Below are 19,571 nucleotides of genomic sequence, written 5' to 3' on the forward strand. Positions count from 1 at the left end.
AATTGAGTAGAGGGTCGGAGGGCAGAGGCAGAGCCGAGATTCCGAGCTTCCTCTTGTGCTCTCAACAGAAGCGACCTTCTCTTCTCAACAGGAACCTCCTCTTGTGTAGCACTTGAACAAACTAAAAATTAAATTGCTAGAAGAGCACTTTAGAAGAGAGAAATAATAGCAGTAGAGAAGGAGAGAATGAGAGGTTTGGTGTGGTGAGAATGAGGGAGGAATGGGCTATTTATAGAAGCCCAAAATTTTTTTTCCCAAAATACCCCTCAATTCAGCCGTTATTGGACTGTTGGGAGGGGTAAAATGGACTTTTTTCCGAAAATAGCCGTTGGAAACGGCAATTTTCCTCCCCCCTCTCCAGACGGGCCGTGCCGGCACGGCCCGTCTGGAGCCGTTGCGGGCCGTGCCGGCACGGCCCGTCTGGAGCCGTTGCGGGCCGTGCCTGGCACGGCCCGTTTGCGCCCGTTACGGGTCGTGCCTGGCACGGCCCGTGGCGTGCCGTGCCCGGCCCGGCCCGCCAATAGACGGGCCTAGGGTCGGGCCGGGCTGGCGTTCCGTGCTGGACGGGCCGGGCCAGGCACGGCCCGCTTCATAAGCGGGCCGGGCCAGGCATGGCCCGTTTAGTCCTTTAGCCCGGTGGGCCTGGGCTGGGCCGGCCCGGCACGGCCCGTTGCCCAACACTAGTAGCTACGTATGTAGCTTCTCACTCTGGAGGCATCTTATGGAGTGGCGATGGGGAGTTGCCTTTGGCACTCCGAGGTATTTTATTTTCTGACTTTATTGGGTGTATCCGGTCTCGTCAGGTCTGATCCATCCGCATTAGGAAAAAAAAAAAAAAAAAAAAAAAAAAAAAACTCACGCTTCGGTTTAACGAAGTCGACTTTTCCTCTTCCCTCCGAACCGGAAAACCCTTCTGGCGGTCTGACCCCTGCCCGCCCCTCGAAGCGGCTCAAACAGAGCCCTGCTTGCTGCTCGGGGGACCAACCCCCACTTCTCGCAACTCCGGCGCCGGCGACCGCAACGCGATGACGAGCGAGAGACCTATGATCGAGATCTACCGTTCGTCCTCCCTCCCTTCTCATCTCGCCCTCCTCGCCGTCCTCTCCCTCTCCTCCTCTTACTTCCTCTGGAAATGCCGCTGCCTCCGCCTTTACTCCCCCGTCCCTAACCTTAACTCTAACCCTAACCTCAGGGGAAAAACTCTTCTTCGCCTCCCAGACGGGCACCTCCTGGGCCATCGCCGGCTGCCTCGCCGACCGCTTCCGCGCGGCCGGCCTCCCTTCGACGTAGTCGAACCCCGCCGCGCCGGAGGACCTCCCCGAGGATTCTCTCATCCCGAACGTCGCTTCCACCTGGAAGGACGGAATCCCCCGTCCAACGCCGAGTTCCTCGCCCGGTGGCCCGCCGAGAGCGCCGAGGACTTCCGGGTGGGCTCGCTGTCTCTCTCCTGGTGCCGGCTCGCGGTGTTCTGCGTCGGGTCGAGGTCTTATGGCGAGAGCTTTAATGCCGCCGCGAAGGACTTCTCGAGGTGGATGAGGCCCTAGGAGGGACGTGGGCAACGGAGACGTAGATGGTGTTTTCGCTTCCTGGAGTCGGAAGGTTATCGGGAAGACAGAAGTGCGCGAGAACTGTGGGCACTTGGCTTCTACACTAGAGTGCAGTGGCTTTGATTCAGAAGAGGAGGAGGAGGAGGTCATGGAGTCGGCTGTTGTTGATTGGAGGACATCGCCGGTAAAGCTCCTTCGAGGAAATCGATGGGGCTTTATCTAATGGAGGGCAAAATGGTGACAATGGTTTGAATGAAATGGTGTCACTGATCACTAGGACAAGCTTAGAGAAGCAGGTAATTCTCTGTCACTGGTTTTGACTTTTTGGGCATTGTTCATTTATTCAATAGATATGTATCAAGTTTTGTGTTTGGTAAAATGTCGTTGCCCTTTTGTGATTTGTGGTAATTGATGCTAAATGTCAGTAATCAATGGACCAACAACCTTTTTTCTATGATAACTTGTGTTTGGTTAAATGTCGTTGCCCTCCTTGGAGCTCTACCTTTTTCATGTGTCCTACTTTTAACATTTGAAGAATCACTCGCTTAGCCACCACGTTCCACCTTCTCCTGGTCCCCATTTTACAAGCTTCAATCTGAGAAGATCCTTAGCTGGCAACTCAATCATTGTCGGCTTGCTTTTCCACGTATTTTCCCTTAGATGATACTCTTGTGCTTGTACTTTACATGTGTGCATCCTTATGAATGGAATAGTGATGATGTTCTCTTCAAGGGTACAGTACATGTAGGAAATTGTGAGAGGAATACACATAACAAATTTTCTAACCTAAAACGGAATCAGGAAATTTGTTTTGCTGCTGATAACTCTGCTTGATACATACATTTTGTGCTCATGAGTCAAGCGCATTCTACAGTGATTGAATTTTTTGATTTGTCATAGTCATTTTGGTGTTTGATGGCGGTGATTCATCATACATCATGTTGAGTCATGCATCTAGTCCAACTTGTCTACTTCATCTATCAGTTTATTTATTTTCTTCAATCATAATTTATGGTCAGTACATACCCCCAATGATTAACTTTGTTCTTACATGCCACTAGAGAGATGAAAACATCTGACATAACATGCACATAAGTAGATATTTGCACATATTCTAGTTAGGTCAATGAACAAGAAAGCTGCTCCACTATATACAAATATGAATGAAAGATATAGAAGTTTGCCCTTTTTCACCTTTAAAAAATGATTTTTAGGATAAAAATTAATAAAATATCATAGAGATTGTTGGAGATGTCAGAATATGCATCCCAAACTTGAATTGTACTTACAATTGTTTTGAATAAGACCTCGATGAATTTTTGTGAACTTCAATCAACAGTAATATATTGGACTCCAACAGAACAAGGTATTTCTTTGGCATTACTAGATAATGCTGAAAAGATATCTTCGCTTGGCTCTTTGCCATTAAGTGTTGTGTTTGCCCAAAATGTTTTCACTTGATTTTTATCTTTTCTTATCTTCTTTTCCACTTACTAGGAGCTGAGCGGATACTTCTGAGGCTAGCTTTATTTGATCTTGGTTTGCATTACTTTTAACTTTATTTGTTCGGGGAGTTCAATTAGAATCTACATATTATTTGAAGACATCCTTAGATCACTCAAAAACTTTTGGTAGTATGCCATTCAGCATTTTTAAAGCTATTTGTGTTGTGTTCATTTTGGCTGTATCAGGTAATTGTGGATAGTTTTGGCAGTGTCAGGATTTGTACTTATATTTGTAGTGAAGTTATGTTCTATGGGCACGACTTGGATACTGGCTCCATAAGATATATGTGAATAGTGTAAGCTGAGTTAGTAAACTGATGTCCTTTCCTATTGCTCTCAATTTGTACAATATGTATATATAAGTTTCTAAGGCTTTTATGCACTGAACATATCATTTTTAAAAGGTTTTATTCACCTTGGTATTGTAATAACACCTCGTACACATCGTCATCCACTTATTCTATTTTGCTTTAAATTATTTTTTATTTCAAATCTCCTCAATTTTTAGGGAGCTGATTTTGTGAAATTTTAAGGTCGTTAGTGTTGAATTCTTTTTGTCTCATTGTCAATATGAAGCGAGAGGGTGAGCTTTGACATAATAGCAAGATTGCTCCATTGTGGCCTAGAGGTCATGAGTTTGAAATATGAAAACAACCTCTCTTCATGTCGGAGTAAAGCTATGTTTATCTGCGCCTGCCCTAGGCTGCCCCTTTTTTTTTTTCAATATGAAGTGAGTTTAAAACCTTCCAAGCCACTGGCCCTTTAAGACATCTTTTGAGTGTCCACATAAAATATGAAATCTGATGCCTTTGTTACTGTTTCTTGAAGGTGTAAAGCAGGAACAGTTATTAGAATGTCTCTCTCTCCAAGGCATTATGCTTTATCTGTGGTTGGTGAGTCAATCATGTACCCAGAGATAAATTCACTTATTCATGAGCTGCAGTGGAGACATATGTCTACCTTCCTTGTCAGAAATGCACAATTTCCAGATAGGATAAAGATGTTTATACCTGTCTCCCATGTAAACCTTTGCCTATATTAAAAGATGTTAATTGTGAGCTGTAGATAAACACTGAGGCTGCTTAAGTCTTGACTTCATTTTAATGCTTGCAGCCATATGTGAGTGTAGATGCAGCTACAAAGACAGCCTGAGGGCAATTGATTGGCCACTCTTTGGCGACTTCTAGGAGCAATTTGTTGTGAATATTCTCATACAATAGTAACGAATCTTTTACCGCGATGCTCTTGAAAGTGCTTGCTTATGCAACTTTCTTGGTAGCATGGGTGATATGTTGCATATCTGTTCCATTCTTGATTTTGAGGTCATTTTTTTATAATATAGATGGATTAGCCTAGTTTACTAACAAATAAGAGTCATCCAAGACAAATCCTAACCTTTATTGGTAAGAAGGACATGCACGTAAGTAAATCTACTCTTTGAAAGTATCCAGCTACAAAAATTTTTGCAGCCAAGTCTTGTTCAGCAGGAGATTCTGCAGTTGCTTTTATTGTCTCTCTTCCTCATAGCTAGTTTTTGCTCACTTTCCAGATTTCTTTTTCAACAAAAACTCAAACTACTTTGTTCTTTCCGTATATCAAAATACTGGACAAATTCCTGATCTTTGATCCACCATGAGTTTTGAAGTTGAATTAAACATGTTGGATGTGCATGGTCCTACATTTAGCACACATATATTGTATGTTGTGTGTGAATACTGTGTATGAGAGTTCACTCAAATTTCATTCTAAATATTGGGTTTTCTTCGCCTATTAGTTTATCATTGCATTTATCCCAGTGCATGCTACTAAATTTTTTGTATTAACAATTGTTAAGCCCCAGGCATTTTTCCATAAATAACAACGGGATAAGTTTCTAGGCATTGTGTTGATCATTTGCTCTTCATGTATGCAACAGATTATTGTGTGCTTAGACTTGGCATACGGTTGCATTACACATCAGTTTTTATATATATGCCTAGTCAAATATGATTTGGGACCCGGTTGAATCATATTTATTGCCTGTAAATAGTGTTAGGTGTTAAATCGCCTTAGTTATGTTTAATGTATATATTATCTTGAGTTCATTTGATTCTGTTACAATTAGGAAAGCCAGCCTTTGCTGATGACTTGTGCAATCTGAAGAATTCTAAAATACTGATCTTGCCTTCTTTCTTGATCGCCAACCATCCATCATTGTCATCACTAATTTTTTGCTAGAGTCTTGCAGAACACTCTGGTGGCACTGTAACAACAATTGCTGCACGTTGGTGGTTAATGTTGTCCTTATTCATTACCTATTGCCCCACATCTCTGGGCGCATGTGCACATCAATGAATAAAAAAAGGTGAAAAAAAGAGACAAAATCTCCCTAGAAAGGTAACCTTGCTGAGTATTCCACTGCGACCATGTCGTTGGGATATTTAAGCTGACCGTAGATACACTTGTTTACTCACGTCTATATTTCTTCAAATCTCTGTATCAACTCATAAAAGTGATCCAATCTCATCGAGATATGCAGTTTGGTGGAGATTAAGCTGATAAAATTCCTTTTTTTTGTTGTGGTATTTTCCTAAATTTTGATAGGACTATTAAAAGCTTTGCATGACAAAGAACAGAGTACAGTTTACCATTTAACTAGTTAAAGGGTGGAATGTGGAAGCTATAGATGCATATGCAAACTTACAAGGCATTGGAAAACCAGATTTAGCTGAAATCAAAGGCATCACATAGTGTGGCTTGTGAGTAGCTGCTTTTTTTTTAAAAAAAAGAAACAAAGCAAATTAATTGAATGACTTACAATTACTAATGCTTATTGTTGTTTCACTGTCATAGGTCTGCCACCTCAAAATTGGCAATGGACGGTGCCCCCTGACATTCTGATGTTAAGGCCTTTTCAGAGGCTTTGGTGATTAAAAGCAGTGGTGAATATGAGGTTGCTTGCGAGCATGTTCACTCCTGCTGTGGTCTTCTAGCAAAGGTTAAAAAGTTTTAAGGTCAAGGGTCGATGGTATACATGGATGGATTATGAGCGGTTCCATGATTTGGTAAACTTCATCTCAACCCCTACAAATTTTGTTGTTTGATGATGATCAATGACAACCGAAACCAACCAACCTTTGTTGGAATATAGGGTGCTTCTGGGAAGCCTTTTAAAATTTTTGAAGACTATATGGCCCTGCACCATCCTGGGCTGTCGTATATTGTGCTGGGGAAGGTGGATTTGATCCGGATCGATCTTGTTAGAAAAAGGAGAGGCGCCATGGAACCGCAAGCATTAGAGGGCACCAGAAGCTTGGTTGGGGCATCTAAACAATGTTTCTGAAGCTAACAAGTTCTGCAAGATCCATTACCCTGTATGCTTATACTATTAAGGTATTGATTTCTTTTGTAAATTAGATGTGTATAATAATTTTTTCTTCTATTTAGAAGATACTACAATCGAAATGACTTTTGCATGTGCCGGCTCTCTGAAGAGGATTTTGATAAAATTCAATGATCAAGGAGGGCCTAAAGATGCATCTTTTGGAGAAACCCTCTTTAATCTAGAATGTGGTCTGACTAGTGAAAACAGGCTCATTGCTTCTGAAAGCTTACAGAGACTGATTGTCCTTGTCTGTTCCAAAAAGAAGTTTTAGAGAGAGAGACCATGAACCCATTGCTTAGGAAGCAGGTAATGTATGTGGCATGGCTCTCTATTGTGCTATAAAGGTGGATTCTGATGGCCATCCGCTGCCTTGCAATCCATTTCTTAATATTTATATCTGAATACCAAGCGAATGGGCCATTTTTGTTCTTGTGGACCCTCATCCATGAGCAAGGAATGGATGGAGGCTTCTCTTTTAAAATAGGGACCAGTTGGGACCAAGGAACAAGAACCATGTCCTGTGAGCTCTTTACAGCAATTTCTGTAAGAGTTGTAGCCCCCAGCATTTGAGTAACTGGAAGTATACGTTAATTCATTGGTTAAAAGGGCTACAGTATAGTTTTTTTTTTAAAGAAAAAAGGGCCACGGTGTACTCTCACCCATGTGTTCACTGGAACATTCGTGCTTTTCGAATTGCGATAGAATAATAATATAATATAGTACCGCTGTAGAGGTACTCATCCGTCGTTATCAATATCAGGTTGCTTTCCGTATTACTTTTGCACAGACAAGAGTAATGTAGTTGTCACCGAAGTTGTGGAGTTCGAGGGTGATTCACCTGTTAAAGGTACTGAACTTTAATAAACTTTATTAAGCCAAGATTAAGCGTACTAGAAGAAATATTTTACGGCTATCCTTCTTATTTTTTTTTTTTCCGTCTATTTTTCTGTTAACCCACAGTATCGTATCCGAATATTTAGTAAAACTTTGCAGCTCATTAAGTGTTGTTTTAAATTGGATTTTATAACCATTAAGCCTTATCCTATCATTTTGAGGTTGGCTTTATAAATCTTGTTTTCCAATGAAGCTACAATAAATTTCAATCTAGTTTCTAGCGTTTGCGTGGATGGTATAATTTTATATTCTTTAATCAAGTGGTCGGTGGTTTGGTTCTAAGGGGCGTGGGTTCTCGCTTCGGTTCCTAACTAGCAAAAATTTTGCTCCTGCTGAGAGTTCTTCTGATCTTTTAAGTTAAAAAAATATGAAAAAGAAAAGGTTTGATTTTGGTAAGCATTCAGATTCGGCGGAATTCCGATTCACCTTTTCAAGCTGTGTTTTGATTAGGTTTTCTAGATAATTCTGACAGAGTTATCTCGAAATGGACCTATAATCTTAAGGTAACAGTCTAGCTTTGTCGAGAACCATTGCACGGCAACTGACCTGACATTTAAAAGCTCGGCTGGATGAAGCTGGTCGCCGGTCCATCCGGATTAAATAAACCCCTCTTGCCCAAACGCTTTTTCCAATTGACCAGACCTTGCATTATTGTATGGAAGTGTGCACAATGGCAGGGTCTGTCATGTACAACGTTGCAAAAAGCCCCAATTTATGGACCCAAACAAGGACTACGTGTCATATATAAAGTTGCTGAACAATACGAATTATTTTTTTCTTAATTTTTTTCAGAAATACAACCTAAAATGCCGGACTATCATTTTATTCCAAGTTTAATATTTTGCTGCTATTGTGTGCAAGTGTGATTTTTTTTTTTTTTTTTTTTTTGCGCTGAAACGGACATTTAATACATCACGGATTCAAATACAAGTGTGTTTTGTCAGTTCTATGGGCCTCATATGCATTGTGCTTCAAGATGGATTGCCAAATCTTGAGAGATTTCATACCACTCTCACAACTTGCAAGAAAGCAATCAGTATTACGTTGCAAGGGCACGTTACTCGTGTATCATATGCTGCTTATATCACAAGCTACATCGCAACCCATTGTCGCATTCAACATGTGTTGCACGATGGTGTCTCACATGTGTAGGCTGTTCGCATTGCTTAGGATAGCAGCAAGATCCTTTGTTGATTTGGTTAGAATATACGAAGGCCTAGCGGACCAAACGGTGGTAATAACCTGGACCTGTATGCTGTGAAACAATCTCCCAAGGTGGTGTTATTAACGTCCATGAGCATGAAGTCCTTTGCATGTTCTGAAGCACTGTCCCAAAACAATTGGGCATGCATGATGTCCATGACCATGAACTCCTAGGTCTGCTATGAACTTTACGTTTGGCTTTTCTGTAAACATGAGAATAGCACAAGACATGCAGCCATCTGTGAAACAAAGGCGCTTTAGATAGCCATAACAGTAGGCTGGGTCCTTTGTTATCTAACCTAGAGAATATCTATAGACTGTGAAACAAAGGCACTTTTGATAGCCATAAGAGTAGGCTAGATCCTCTGTTATCTAACTTGGAGAATATTTATATACTGACAGCTTTCTCTATTTAAAGCTAGTTTTATTTCAGAATTCGTGCGGACGTGTATTGAGTCTCATATCGACAATATACTAAATAGATTTTAGGTACTTTATATAGAGCCAAAGAATCCAAATAATACCTTTTTGGATAAAGTTTTGAATTGTGACAAATAGTATCAGAATAGATTCAGCCCATGGCCTATGTGGACTAGAAAACACTATGCTATGCACTGTGTAAATTTTAGATATTTATATAGGATCAAAAAATTAAAATAATATCTTTCGACTAGTTTTGTTTGCATGAGACCTATATTATGATATTTTTGAGCAGTTTTTTACGCGTAGATGTGATGTTCTCTTTGTGAGTGCAAGTGAGCACGCTGCGCACGTGAGATCATGTGAAGGCTGATGGTTCTTCCTTGTGATGCCTTTTATTTTAATAAATGAAAGGCCCTTAAAATATGCATTCCAGCTGCATATATTCTACGATGCAATGCACCTTCACCAGCCATCTACTACAGTAGTTTGGCGCGTTCTTCCTACGAACATGTATTAGAACCGAAGCCAGTCAATCGACGTGTCCAATTGCATAATTTTTTTAACCAACCAGTCTCCAACAACAGAGATTTCTGAAACCCCGGAATCATATGGCATTCAGCGTATACGCATACAAAATTCATGCTCTCTTTCCCAGGTTTCACCCCTACAAACACAAAGCGAAAGACTACATTTCCAAACTGCCATCAAAAGCCAAAGCAAACAAACATTAAATGATTCCAAAACAAAACTAAGTAGAAACTAAAAGAGACACATCAGAGAGGTAAGAGAATAGAAGACCCAGAAAGCAACGGATGGATTCGTTCAAGTGCTCTTACGAGGCTGTCGGCTTTTCCTCCTTGGTCTGCTGCTTCTGGGCTTCTCTTCTTGCTGCTGCTGCTCCGGTGCCGCGGCCTCTTCCGCCTCCTCCTCTTCTTCTTCCTCCTTAACAGAAGAGGAGGAAGCTCCGTCCTTGTCTTTCTTCTTCTTGGAACCTTCCTTATCTTCGTCCCCTTCCTCCTCTTCTTCCTTCTGCTCTTCCTCCGCTATCACTTTCCGCGGCCGGCCTCGACCTCGCTTTCTCGGACGCTCCTGTGGAGATGCTGCAGTCTGTTCCGACGCCGCCGCCGATGCTTCTTCGTCGCCGCTGCCGCTGATCGATAACGTCAATCTTTTCTTGGGTTTCTTCTTCCCCATATCTAATTGAAATCTACTCTTAGTACTCCTATTTGACCCCGCCTCCTCTCTATCTTCCAGAGAACCCCAAATCAAAACCCAACAAGAAAAGATTCCATACGAATTCAGATGGATAAAAATCGATCAAACAGAAAAGCTAATATCTTGCCCAACCATTAGGATCGAATCAATCCATCCATCAATAAGCTTATCATTAAAACCCTCTCAATCTCGTTACCTAGAGGCCAATCTAATCCCCAAAATATCTAAAAGCTCATATGAAAGCACCCAATCTCTCTTTAATATTGGACTTTGGGGGTAGAGAGAGCGAGGAGAGGAAGAAATGGAGAGAGGGAGGGCACGAGAACGGGAGAAGAAAGGGGCGGGGGGAGCCACTATATGGTATTATTACTGCGACAACCCTCTGGGTAAAAGGAAAAAAAAAAAATATTCCAAACGCCCTTCAATTGTGAGTCTGCGGAGTTTTTTTATAATTAAAAGAAGAGCAAGACCGTGTGGACGGGTCTCTGGACTTCTACGGTATCCTCTCCCATGTCTTTATTTTCTTTTCTTTTCTCTTCTTTTTTTTTTTGTACGGATATATACACATCCCAATGGCATGATTGACTACAATATCCCAAGGCATGTAGGTAAAACTGAATTAGCTTTCCATAGATTAGCGTCGCTATAGTCAGCCATATAATTAGCAACCCAGTTGGTGAGCCTACCTAGATAAATCTGGCTATACATGTGGCGATATTCAATATGAGCCTTTAAATATCCATTAATAGAGGATGTTAATATCCCCAGTACTAATTCATAAGATAATTGTCCTGAAGTCTCCTGAAGTCTTCTTCTTAATTCGGTTGCCGGTACTATCATGCCATAAAGTGATGACCCACTTGCTGCCACCAAGGATAATCTAGAGTCCCAAATGATAAAACCTGCTCCACCAATTTTTTTATCTGTTCTTCATACATGCTGCCATTGAAGTTGGGGCTCTCGAGTGAATGAACCACACAGGACACAGCATCTGCAAATGTGGAATCCTAGATTTTTTCTAGCTATTAATGGCTCCTTCAAGATTTTAGTCTGAATATTGGATGAGGTATGGAGTGAAGCTTTCATAACAATCACTAAAGAGCTCTTATCTAAGTCCTCAAATAGTCTCTTATTGTTGGTCAGCCAAATATGATAAGCAATATAGTACAAGGCGATCGATTTCTGATCCCAATTGCCTTTATGCTTGCCCTCCGGAATGAGTTGTAAGATTGTCTCCAAATTCTATAAATTTTCCAGCACAAACCTTGCATCACTCTAGCGCACTCGAACAGCACATAGTCAATAGATTCTTCAGTGCATTGCTCATAGTAAGGAGGCATAAAGATGCTTCTACAAGTGTAATCGATTCCACACCAGCTTTTAAAGGAAGAGTGCAGCTCTTAAGTGGACATCAATCCTCCAAACTCTTGCTGCATCCCTCGACAGCACTAGAGACCTCTTGAGCAGGGCATAGAGCTCACCACCTTCAACTCTCTAACTAGCTCCCACGCCGATTCCCTAGCACCAATTGTCTTCCTAGTTTTATTTTTATAGATATCAGTGCCTTAGGCACGTGCCATGCACGTGGAGGTGAGAGACAATAGCCATTTAACTGGCCTCAAGCGTCAGCCTTACGATGGACGCGCTCGGTTCATTCCGTGAACAGAGTCGAGCTTAACGGGAAAAGGAAGGCTTTTTTCCCCTGCAAAGAAAGTTGGGGACCGAAACGACTTTAGCGGTGGTCGTAAGACCCTCTCCCTCCGCTGGATCGAAAGAGTGGTCCAAAACAAGAACGATCCAAATAGTGGGATTTGTTCTTATCATCCCACGCGCTGAAATCCGCAGAGTCTTAGCTTTTGTTATTTGGATGAGAAGCAACGCATGCATGGCCAGTGGTCTCCACCTCCCAGGACAGAAAAGAGCAGACAGGGTGCTTATCACAGCTGTTATGGTTGTTCAGACTAGGCTATAGCATTTTTACATTAAATATGCATATTTTTTGATGCAAAATAAATTAGGACCCGTCTAGTTCGTGAGAAGGATATTTTCTCATCGAAATATTTTTTTTAGAAAGATGGTTTTTGAAAATATGATGTCTAAAAAACTAATTTTGGCATGTTTGCTTAATCATGGAAAGGTGTATTTCGAAGTGTGAAATACCTATTATACTTTTAATAAAAAAAAATCTTATCCATAGATTTTGATGACTCGAGAATATTTTTATAAAAAGAAGGATCTAATTCTCAATCGATGAAAAATTAACTTTTCCATATCCCCCATATCGAGTTTTCTTTTCCATAAAATATGGTTATTTCATTCTAATGAGAATGCTATTTTTTTATCTCTCTCATTTGAAAACTTCAACCAAATAAGAAGCATTTCTTTATTTTTTCGTTAACCATACTTTCTCTAATTCTTTTCCACCAAACCAAACAAATCCTTAGTGTACTTCATGGCCATTTGTTCATAATACATTGACAGCATCCTCTCAAGCAAGCTTCTGTATTTTTTTTCCATTAGAATACTCTCCTACTTCACAGCAGGCATAATCCTATATTTTTTTGATTTTTTTAATAATACCAAGAATTTGAATCTTTGACCTTCTCTGAGGATAAGCCTTCAGAAAAGAGATGGTAACCAACTTAGACGATGGCTGCTAGCAGCATTCTATACTTATTAGTGGAATCTGCAAGTTGATTCTTAATTTATACATTAATAATATCACGGGACGGTATATCATTGCTTGCATAATTAACCAACTATATGGCACTTTTACTGTATGATGATTTGGATTTCTTAGCATGCAAGAGGAAGTCTCTTACAATGATAAAAGATTCTGTTAAAACTATGCATGAAACAACTTATTACAAGCTATTAAGAAAACTGTGATGAGTACAACTCAATATATATAACTTTGACAATAAGATTACCTCTATTGTGAACCCACAAGATTAACCATTTGATTATCCATGTTAAGTAGTTGTATTAAATTTGCTATGAAAGCCTTTTACATGCCAACTAGCCTTGTCTTAGTTCTTAATTTCACACCCATCCTCTAAGAGTTTGTTATTGGAAGAGGTCCAAGATGCAAATCTTGACAGTGGCATATTTTTCATTATATTGCTAAAGAGGAAAAAACTATATACTTGTGCATTCTACATATTTACATAAAATCATGAAATAAAATATTATGGTTGCTATATGAGCTTATCAAATATTTCTTGCTTCATATATACTCATTTTTTCGCATTCGAAGTTGGCACAAACTCATAGCATTTCTTGTATGAGACCACGCCTAACATCAACATGATAAAATAATACCATGTTGCTGCAGATGGTGAACCACTTGCATTATAACTGCTGCAACTTAATGTAGTTTTATATAAGACCAAGTGCATAATGCTATTGACCTTTTTGGTAGGTAATTGTTATTGACTTTTCAAGAGTTCCCGCTTGACTATTATGATGACAACGCCTCGAGCCCTCTCTCTATTGTCCTCGAGCCCTTCATTCTTATATATTTTTTCTTGTGATATTTTTTTCAGTTTAAATACTGACAGTTTTTGTGAGATAAATATTAATATATTCCTAGTAACAAGTTAAATATATATTATTCGATCGTATTGTGCATATTATTATTTTAAAGTCTGTTATTAGTATTATCTAAGCCAGATGCGCATCAGTATTAAAGAATCTCAAGAACAGACGATAGTACAAAGCTCAAATAAAAATATCCTTCTTCCTCCCCCACCCACAGAGAGAGAGAGAGAGAGAGAGAGAGAGAGAGATCCCAATCCCCATTAAGCAACAGTTGGAATAATTAACTATAACCCACCTTGTCTCTTTCTTTAAAAGAAAAAATCGAAAGAACATGTGGCTTATAGATTGTTGCTATTAGCAACATTCTTGCCGTTGCAATGGTATTACTTATTGGTGTATATAATGCGACCTAAAAATATCAGATGGTTTTGTAGTTTGGCCATCTGGGTCACAGAGGTGTAGCTTTTAAGGCTCGCCCAGGAAGCTCTCATGAGATGATGATGATGATGATGATGATATTGATGGTATATTCGTGATTTCAGCAAATCCCTATGGCCAATGAAACTCCACCTCACCTATTGTCCCTCCCTTCAACCCTAGTGCAACCTTGTGCCCCGACCATGAGGTACCATGGTGAGCCGACCACCGTGGGCGGCGGCAAGGTTGAGCTTAGCGTAGTCGACCCGAGATCAAGATGTCAAGGCCCACTCTAGATCCCGATTGACTTCCCACCATCCATTCTACCTTGTTTGGTGCCCCGTTGGCTGATTTTTATTGTTCCTCTAGACTCAGAATGCTCCTCGTGCCACCGGCAATGAATTGCTTGATCACTAGGGGCTCGTTTGGTTCGCAGGAAAAGGAGGGGGGAAAGTGTGGTCAACGGGAAAGTAATGAAATGCCTTTTGTTTGGTTGGAGTTTTCAAAGGAGAGAGATGGGAAAGTTGTATTCCCATGGGAATATGATTCCCACATTTCGGGCTCGTTTGGTTCGCGGGAAGTATTTTCCCTCCTAGGAATATGATTCCTGGAAATCAGATTCCTAGGAAGAGGATACCTAGGAAAGTACTTTTGACATGTTTGGTTAACCATGGGAAAGTGACTAATTTCCAAAGTGCTTATGTTTGGTTGACCATCCACTTTCCTAGGAAAGTTATGTATAATTCCTATTATGCCCTTAATAAAAATTAGGTCTTTAATGCCTCTTTAATGCTTCTTTAATGCTGAAGGGTCTTTTTGGGAAAAAATAAAAAAGGAGTGATTCCCACCTCATGGGAAAGTAACTTTCCCATGTTTCTCATGGGAAAGACTTTCCCATGAAGGGCTCGTTTGGTTCGCGGGAAAAGAAGGGGGGAAAGTGTGGTCAACGGGAAAGTAATGAGATGTCTCTTGTTTGGTTGGAGTTTTCAAAGGAGAGAGAAGGGAAAGTTGTATTCCCATGGGAATGTGATTCCCATATTTCATGGGAAAGTCTTTCCCATGAGAAACATGGGAAAGTTACTTTCCCATGAGGCGGGAATCACTCCATTTTTATTTTTTCCCAAAACGTCCCTTCAGCATTAAAGAAGCATTAAAGAGGCATTAAAAAACTAATTTTTATTAAGGGCATAATAGGAATTATATATAACTTTCCTAGGAAAGTGGATGGCCAACCAAACATAAGCACCTTGGAAATTTGTCACTTTTCCATGGTCAACCAAACATGCCAAAAGTACTTTCCTAGGCATCCTCTTCCTAGGAATTTGTTTCCCAGGAATCATATTCCTAGGAAGGAAAATGCTTCCCGCGAACCAAACGAGCCCGAAATGTGGGAATCATATTCCCATGGGAATACCACTTTCCCATCTCTCTCCTTTGAAAACTCCAACCAAACAAGAGGCATTTCATTACTTTCCCGTTGACCACACTTTCCTCCCTCATTTTCCTGCGAACCAAACGAGCCCTTCATGGGAAAGTCTTTCCCATGAGAAACATGGGAAAGTTACTTTTCCATGAGATGGGAATCACTCCTTTTTTATTTTTTCCCAAAAAGACCCTTCAGCATTAAAGAAGCATTAAAGAGGCATTAAAGACCTAATTTTTATTAAGGGCATAATAGGAATTATACATAACTTTCCTAGGAAAGTGGATAGTCAACCAAACATAAGCACTTTGGAAATTTGTCACTTTCCCATGGTTAACCAAACATGCCAAAAGTACTTTCCTAGGTATCCTCTTCCGAGGAATCTGATTCCCAGGAATCATATTCCTAGGAGGAAAAATACTTCCCGCGAACCAAACGAGCCCTAGAAGACTTTTCGCGTGAACGATTCATGCACTTACCAATAGATGCTCGCCACGTGCGATTGCACCTAGGAACAACCAGTGCACGCTATGGGGTAGACTGGCTGGCGGAGCCCAAGATCCATCTGCAAGTTTTCTAACATGTTATTGGAGCTGGTACTACTACGGCTAGTGGTGCCAGTCTAATAGATCCTCATTTAGAAACTTAAATTGTATTCATTCCAACTACTAGAGTTGAAGAGCACGATATTGTTCTATTGTCACTACCTTCCTATGCGAGGTTTGGAAAAATTTCTACGCATGCCGCATTTGTTGGCTGTGGTGGCCGTTTCTCGAGGTTCTTCTTCGGAATCAGATCTTAATTCTTTGTCACCCTCACTACTATGGTAGGCTCCTAATAGGGTAGCACTTTGCCACATGTTGACTATGCAATTTGTTGATTTTATAATGAATCATCAAAGTGTCGAGAAAAGCTCATGTCGATCTTTTGTCTAATAAATACGTGACTTCCAAAAGTTAGGATACATATTAGCTTTAGAATTATTAAGATTATCTGAGTAACATGTACCATCAAACAAATTACAACTGATTTAATTGAGCCATTGGCAGTTTCATAGTTTGAATCAGTTCGTACTTACACATGCATGGTTTAATCTTTGAGGCAAGCACATGATTAACCAACTAGCATGTCCTTCTACAATATCGAATCATCTTTAGCCATCTTCTTATCATGGGGAGGGAGGAGGCACGAGCAGGCCGGATATTATCTTGTTAGAAGCAGCAATGACGGCCGGCTAACCTTAGGCTGGGACGATGGCCGGGGTTTACCATCTGATGGTGACCCATTTGTAGTTTGATACGAGAAGATTGCATACTAATTGCCATCTGCGGCCTAAGCTGGCTCGGACTCAAAAAAACCAGCTAATGATATAATTTTATTGTCCAATCCATATTGATGATGGACTTTTTTTTGCCAATCAGCACGAACTAACATTATGAATATTGCTGTCAATCTATAGTCTTCAGGCTGTGTTAACATAAGGTTCGGTTTTGAAATCATAATTTTCTCATCCGAGATATCTAGTTGATATGATTCTGCTGGCATCTTACTCGATGACTGTGAAAACCAGCCCATATATAGTGGGCTAATGGGCCAAGCCTAACGTGCCGGCCCATCTGGAGTCCCTGATCACCAGCTGAGGTGGTTACAACCGCCTAACAGCCACGATCACCACCACCACCCTCCTCTCTTCCGACCAAGGGCTATAAAAGCTCAGGGATTCCTCAGCGAGGGACTCAGTAGATCACCCTCTCACCGCCCTCACTCCCTCTTTCTTCTGCTACAAAGAACTGAAGCATGAGTGGTGGCGCCGGAGGAGGAGGGAGCTCATCACCACACTGCATCGCCGGAGCTAACATAGTAGCGCGCAAGAAAAGCTTCACCGCTCCCTAGAGATAGGTAAAACCGTTGCCTCCTTCCATTCGTGATTTAACTGTTGTTAGCCTAGATCTAATCTGGCTAGGAGGTAATTAACAGAGGAAGAAGGAAGGGGGAAGATCTAACTTGGGGATGGCCTTGAGCCGACTCCGGTTCGATCGACTGAGATTACGGCCGGCTCATGCTGTAGATCTCCTCCCTCCATTCGAGCACAGATCTTCTTCCCTTGATTAAAACCCTAGATCTAAAGATGTAAAGAAATCAACCTACATTTGATGCACGGAAGGGCCCTCGGCTCGGACAGATCTGGTTCCCAGGGGTGGAACCGGTGTGATCTTCGCCGGAGGGGATCGGAGAAGACGGCCGAAGGGAGATTTCCCTGTTGACCATGGGTGTCGCCGGCTCAGTGCACTGCGGACGCTATCCGGCCGACCACAGACGTCGGCCGTGCACCATGCGAGCACCCCGGCTTCAGCTGGGCCTTGCTGCTCCTCGATGGGTGCCGCACCCCATCTCTTCCACCGGAGGAGGAGGAGAGCGGCCATTTGGGCCACGGCCACTGCAGGAGGGGCCACGGCCGCCGTAGCTGCCGCCGGTTGGCCGTAGCATCACCGGCCTTGGGCCGGCCTCCTCCCGAGCGCCTCTCGAGCTCGCCTCCCAGTTTCATGGGAGAAGAGGAGAAGAGGAAGAGGAGCTCGGGGAGGGAAGAAGAAAGAGGAGGAAAGGAAGGTTCGAGAAGAGAAGAAAAAGAAAGAAAAAGGAAAAGAAAGGAAAAGAAGAAAAGAAAGAAAAGAAAAGAAGAAAGAAAAATAAATAAAAAAAATAACTGTGGGCCGAAATGGGCCTGATTCCGAAGTGGGCTTCAAATAAACTTGGCTTTAGAAGCCTGAAGCCGGGCTGAGCCTTGATTCAAGCCTAGTGTTCTTAAAACCAAAACTAACTGGGCTTGAAGAGCTCAAATTTTAATATAGAGACTAAATTGAATATATTTTGAGACTAGGTTCCTTTTAAATTAATTAGAATTGATAAGGTTTAATTATAAATTAACTAATTGTGTTTCTAGGCCTGAATACAAACGGGCCCAGTGATTGAACCAGGCCAAGGGCCTAATCCAGAACCTAATTAAACTTTGGGCCTGAATGCAAATGGGCCCAGACTTGAACCAAAAAATGGTTAGACCAAAATCAGATATTGGGTCAGACCCAAATTGAGGATTTGAATAGACCTAAATCAGAAACTGAACTAGGTTAGAGATCTAAGAATAAAAATTGAGTCCTATGGATGGGCTGTAAATGACTTTAAGATTATAAATAAATAGAAATTAAATATGCAAGTGACATGTAATTTAATGATCTTGTTAGGTATTGAAGAATGGGCAATTGGTGTGCAAATTAAGGTAAGTAACCTGTCTTAATCTTATTATGGATCATGTATCACGTTTTATAAGATGAAAAAGTATTATTTATGCAATTGGAATTATGTATAAGAATTGTGGAAAAAGGACCTGATATAATCTTATGTTTTATCAAATACTTGTGATTACTTGATTATGAAATTATATATGATTATTTATGTTTTCACAAAATTAAGATCAAGCATGTGTTAGCAAATGATTACATGATTTTGGATACATAGCATCCATCATTATTATTATTATTATATTATGTACACATGATTATGATGATGTAGAAAGATGCATGGAAAAAAATAAAGTTTTCAGCATGATCATGAGTTTGATTTAGCATGATGCCATTATTCACTTTCCAAAGTATCTATGAGAAAAGATTTATGAAAAGCATGATATGTTTTAAGAACTCTCAGATCGCTATGTATGACCCCCGCCAGTGGGTAACAGTAACTAGGCATACGACCCCAGCCAGTGGAAAAAAGTAACTTGGCTTTACGACCCCCGCCAGTGGGTAATAGTAACTGGAAGATGACCCTGTAGTGGTAAAGGCCTTACCGTGGGAATAAGAGCGGCCATAGCTACACTACCATCTGAGAGTATGAATTTCAAAGTATGGAATAATGGCAAAAGTTTTATGATGCATAAATGGCAAAAGTTTTATGATGCATAAATGGCAAAAATTTTATGATGCATAAATGGCAAAAGTTTTATGATGCATAATCATATTTATGAAGTTGCATAAATAGACTTGCAT

The 19,571-nt window shown here is 40.9% G+C and overlaps 1 protein-coding gene across 1 annotated transcript; it reads left to right on the top strand.

Annotated features, from left to right (window-relative positions):
* Nucleotides 1–889: 889 nt before the first annotated feature.
* On the top strand, nucleotides 890–7,945 carry LOC103705365 (S-adenosyl-L-methionine-dependent tRNA 4-demethylwyosine synthase). Its single transcript, XM_026803971.4, is given in 15 exon segments — nucleotides 890–1,196; nucleotides 1,198–1,363; nucleotides 1,366–1,540; nucleotides 1,542–1,714; nucleotides 1,717–1,755; nucleotides 1,758–1,843; nucleotides 3,239–3,339; nucleotides 3,881–4,073; nucleotides 4,182–4,206; nucleotides 5,636–5,687; nucleotides 5,689–5,790; nucleotides 5,885–6,038; nucleotides 6,040–6,096; nucleotides 6,183–6,225; nucleotides 6,228–7,945. Coding segments are annotated over 15 exon segments (1,671 nt in total). The 5' UTR covers nucleotides 890–1,025; the 3' UTR covers nucleotides 6,362–7,945.
* The last annotated feature ends 11,626 nt before the right edge of the window (nucleotides 7,946–19,571 follow it).

Source organism: Phoenix dactylifera, chromosome 9, assembly GCF_051530095.1.
Source record: "Phoenix dactylifera cultivar Ajwa chromosome 9, Ajwa_hap1_PhDact_Kaust_v1.1, whole genome shotgun sequence".
NCBI classification, from domain to species: Eukaryota; Viridiplantae; Streptophyta; class Magnoliopsida; order Arecales; family Arecaceae; genus Phoenix; species Phoenix dactylifera.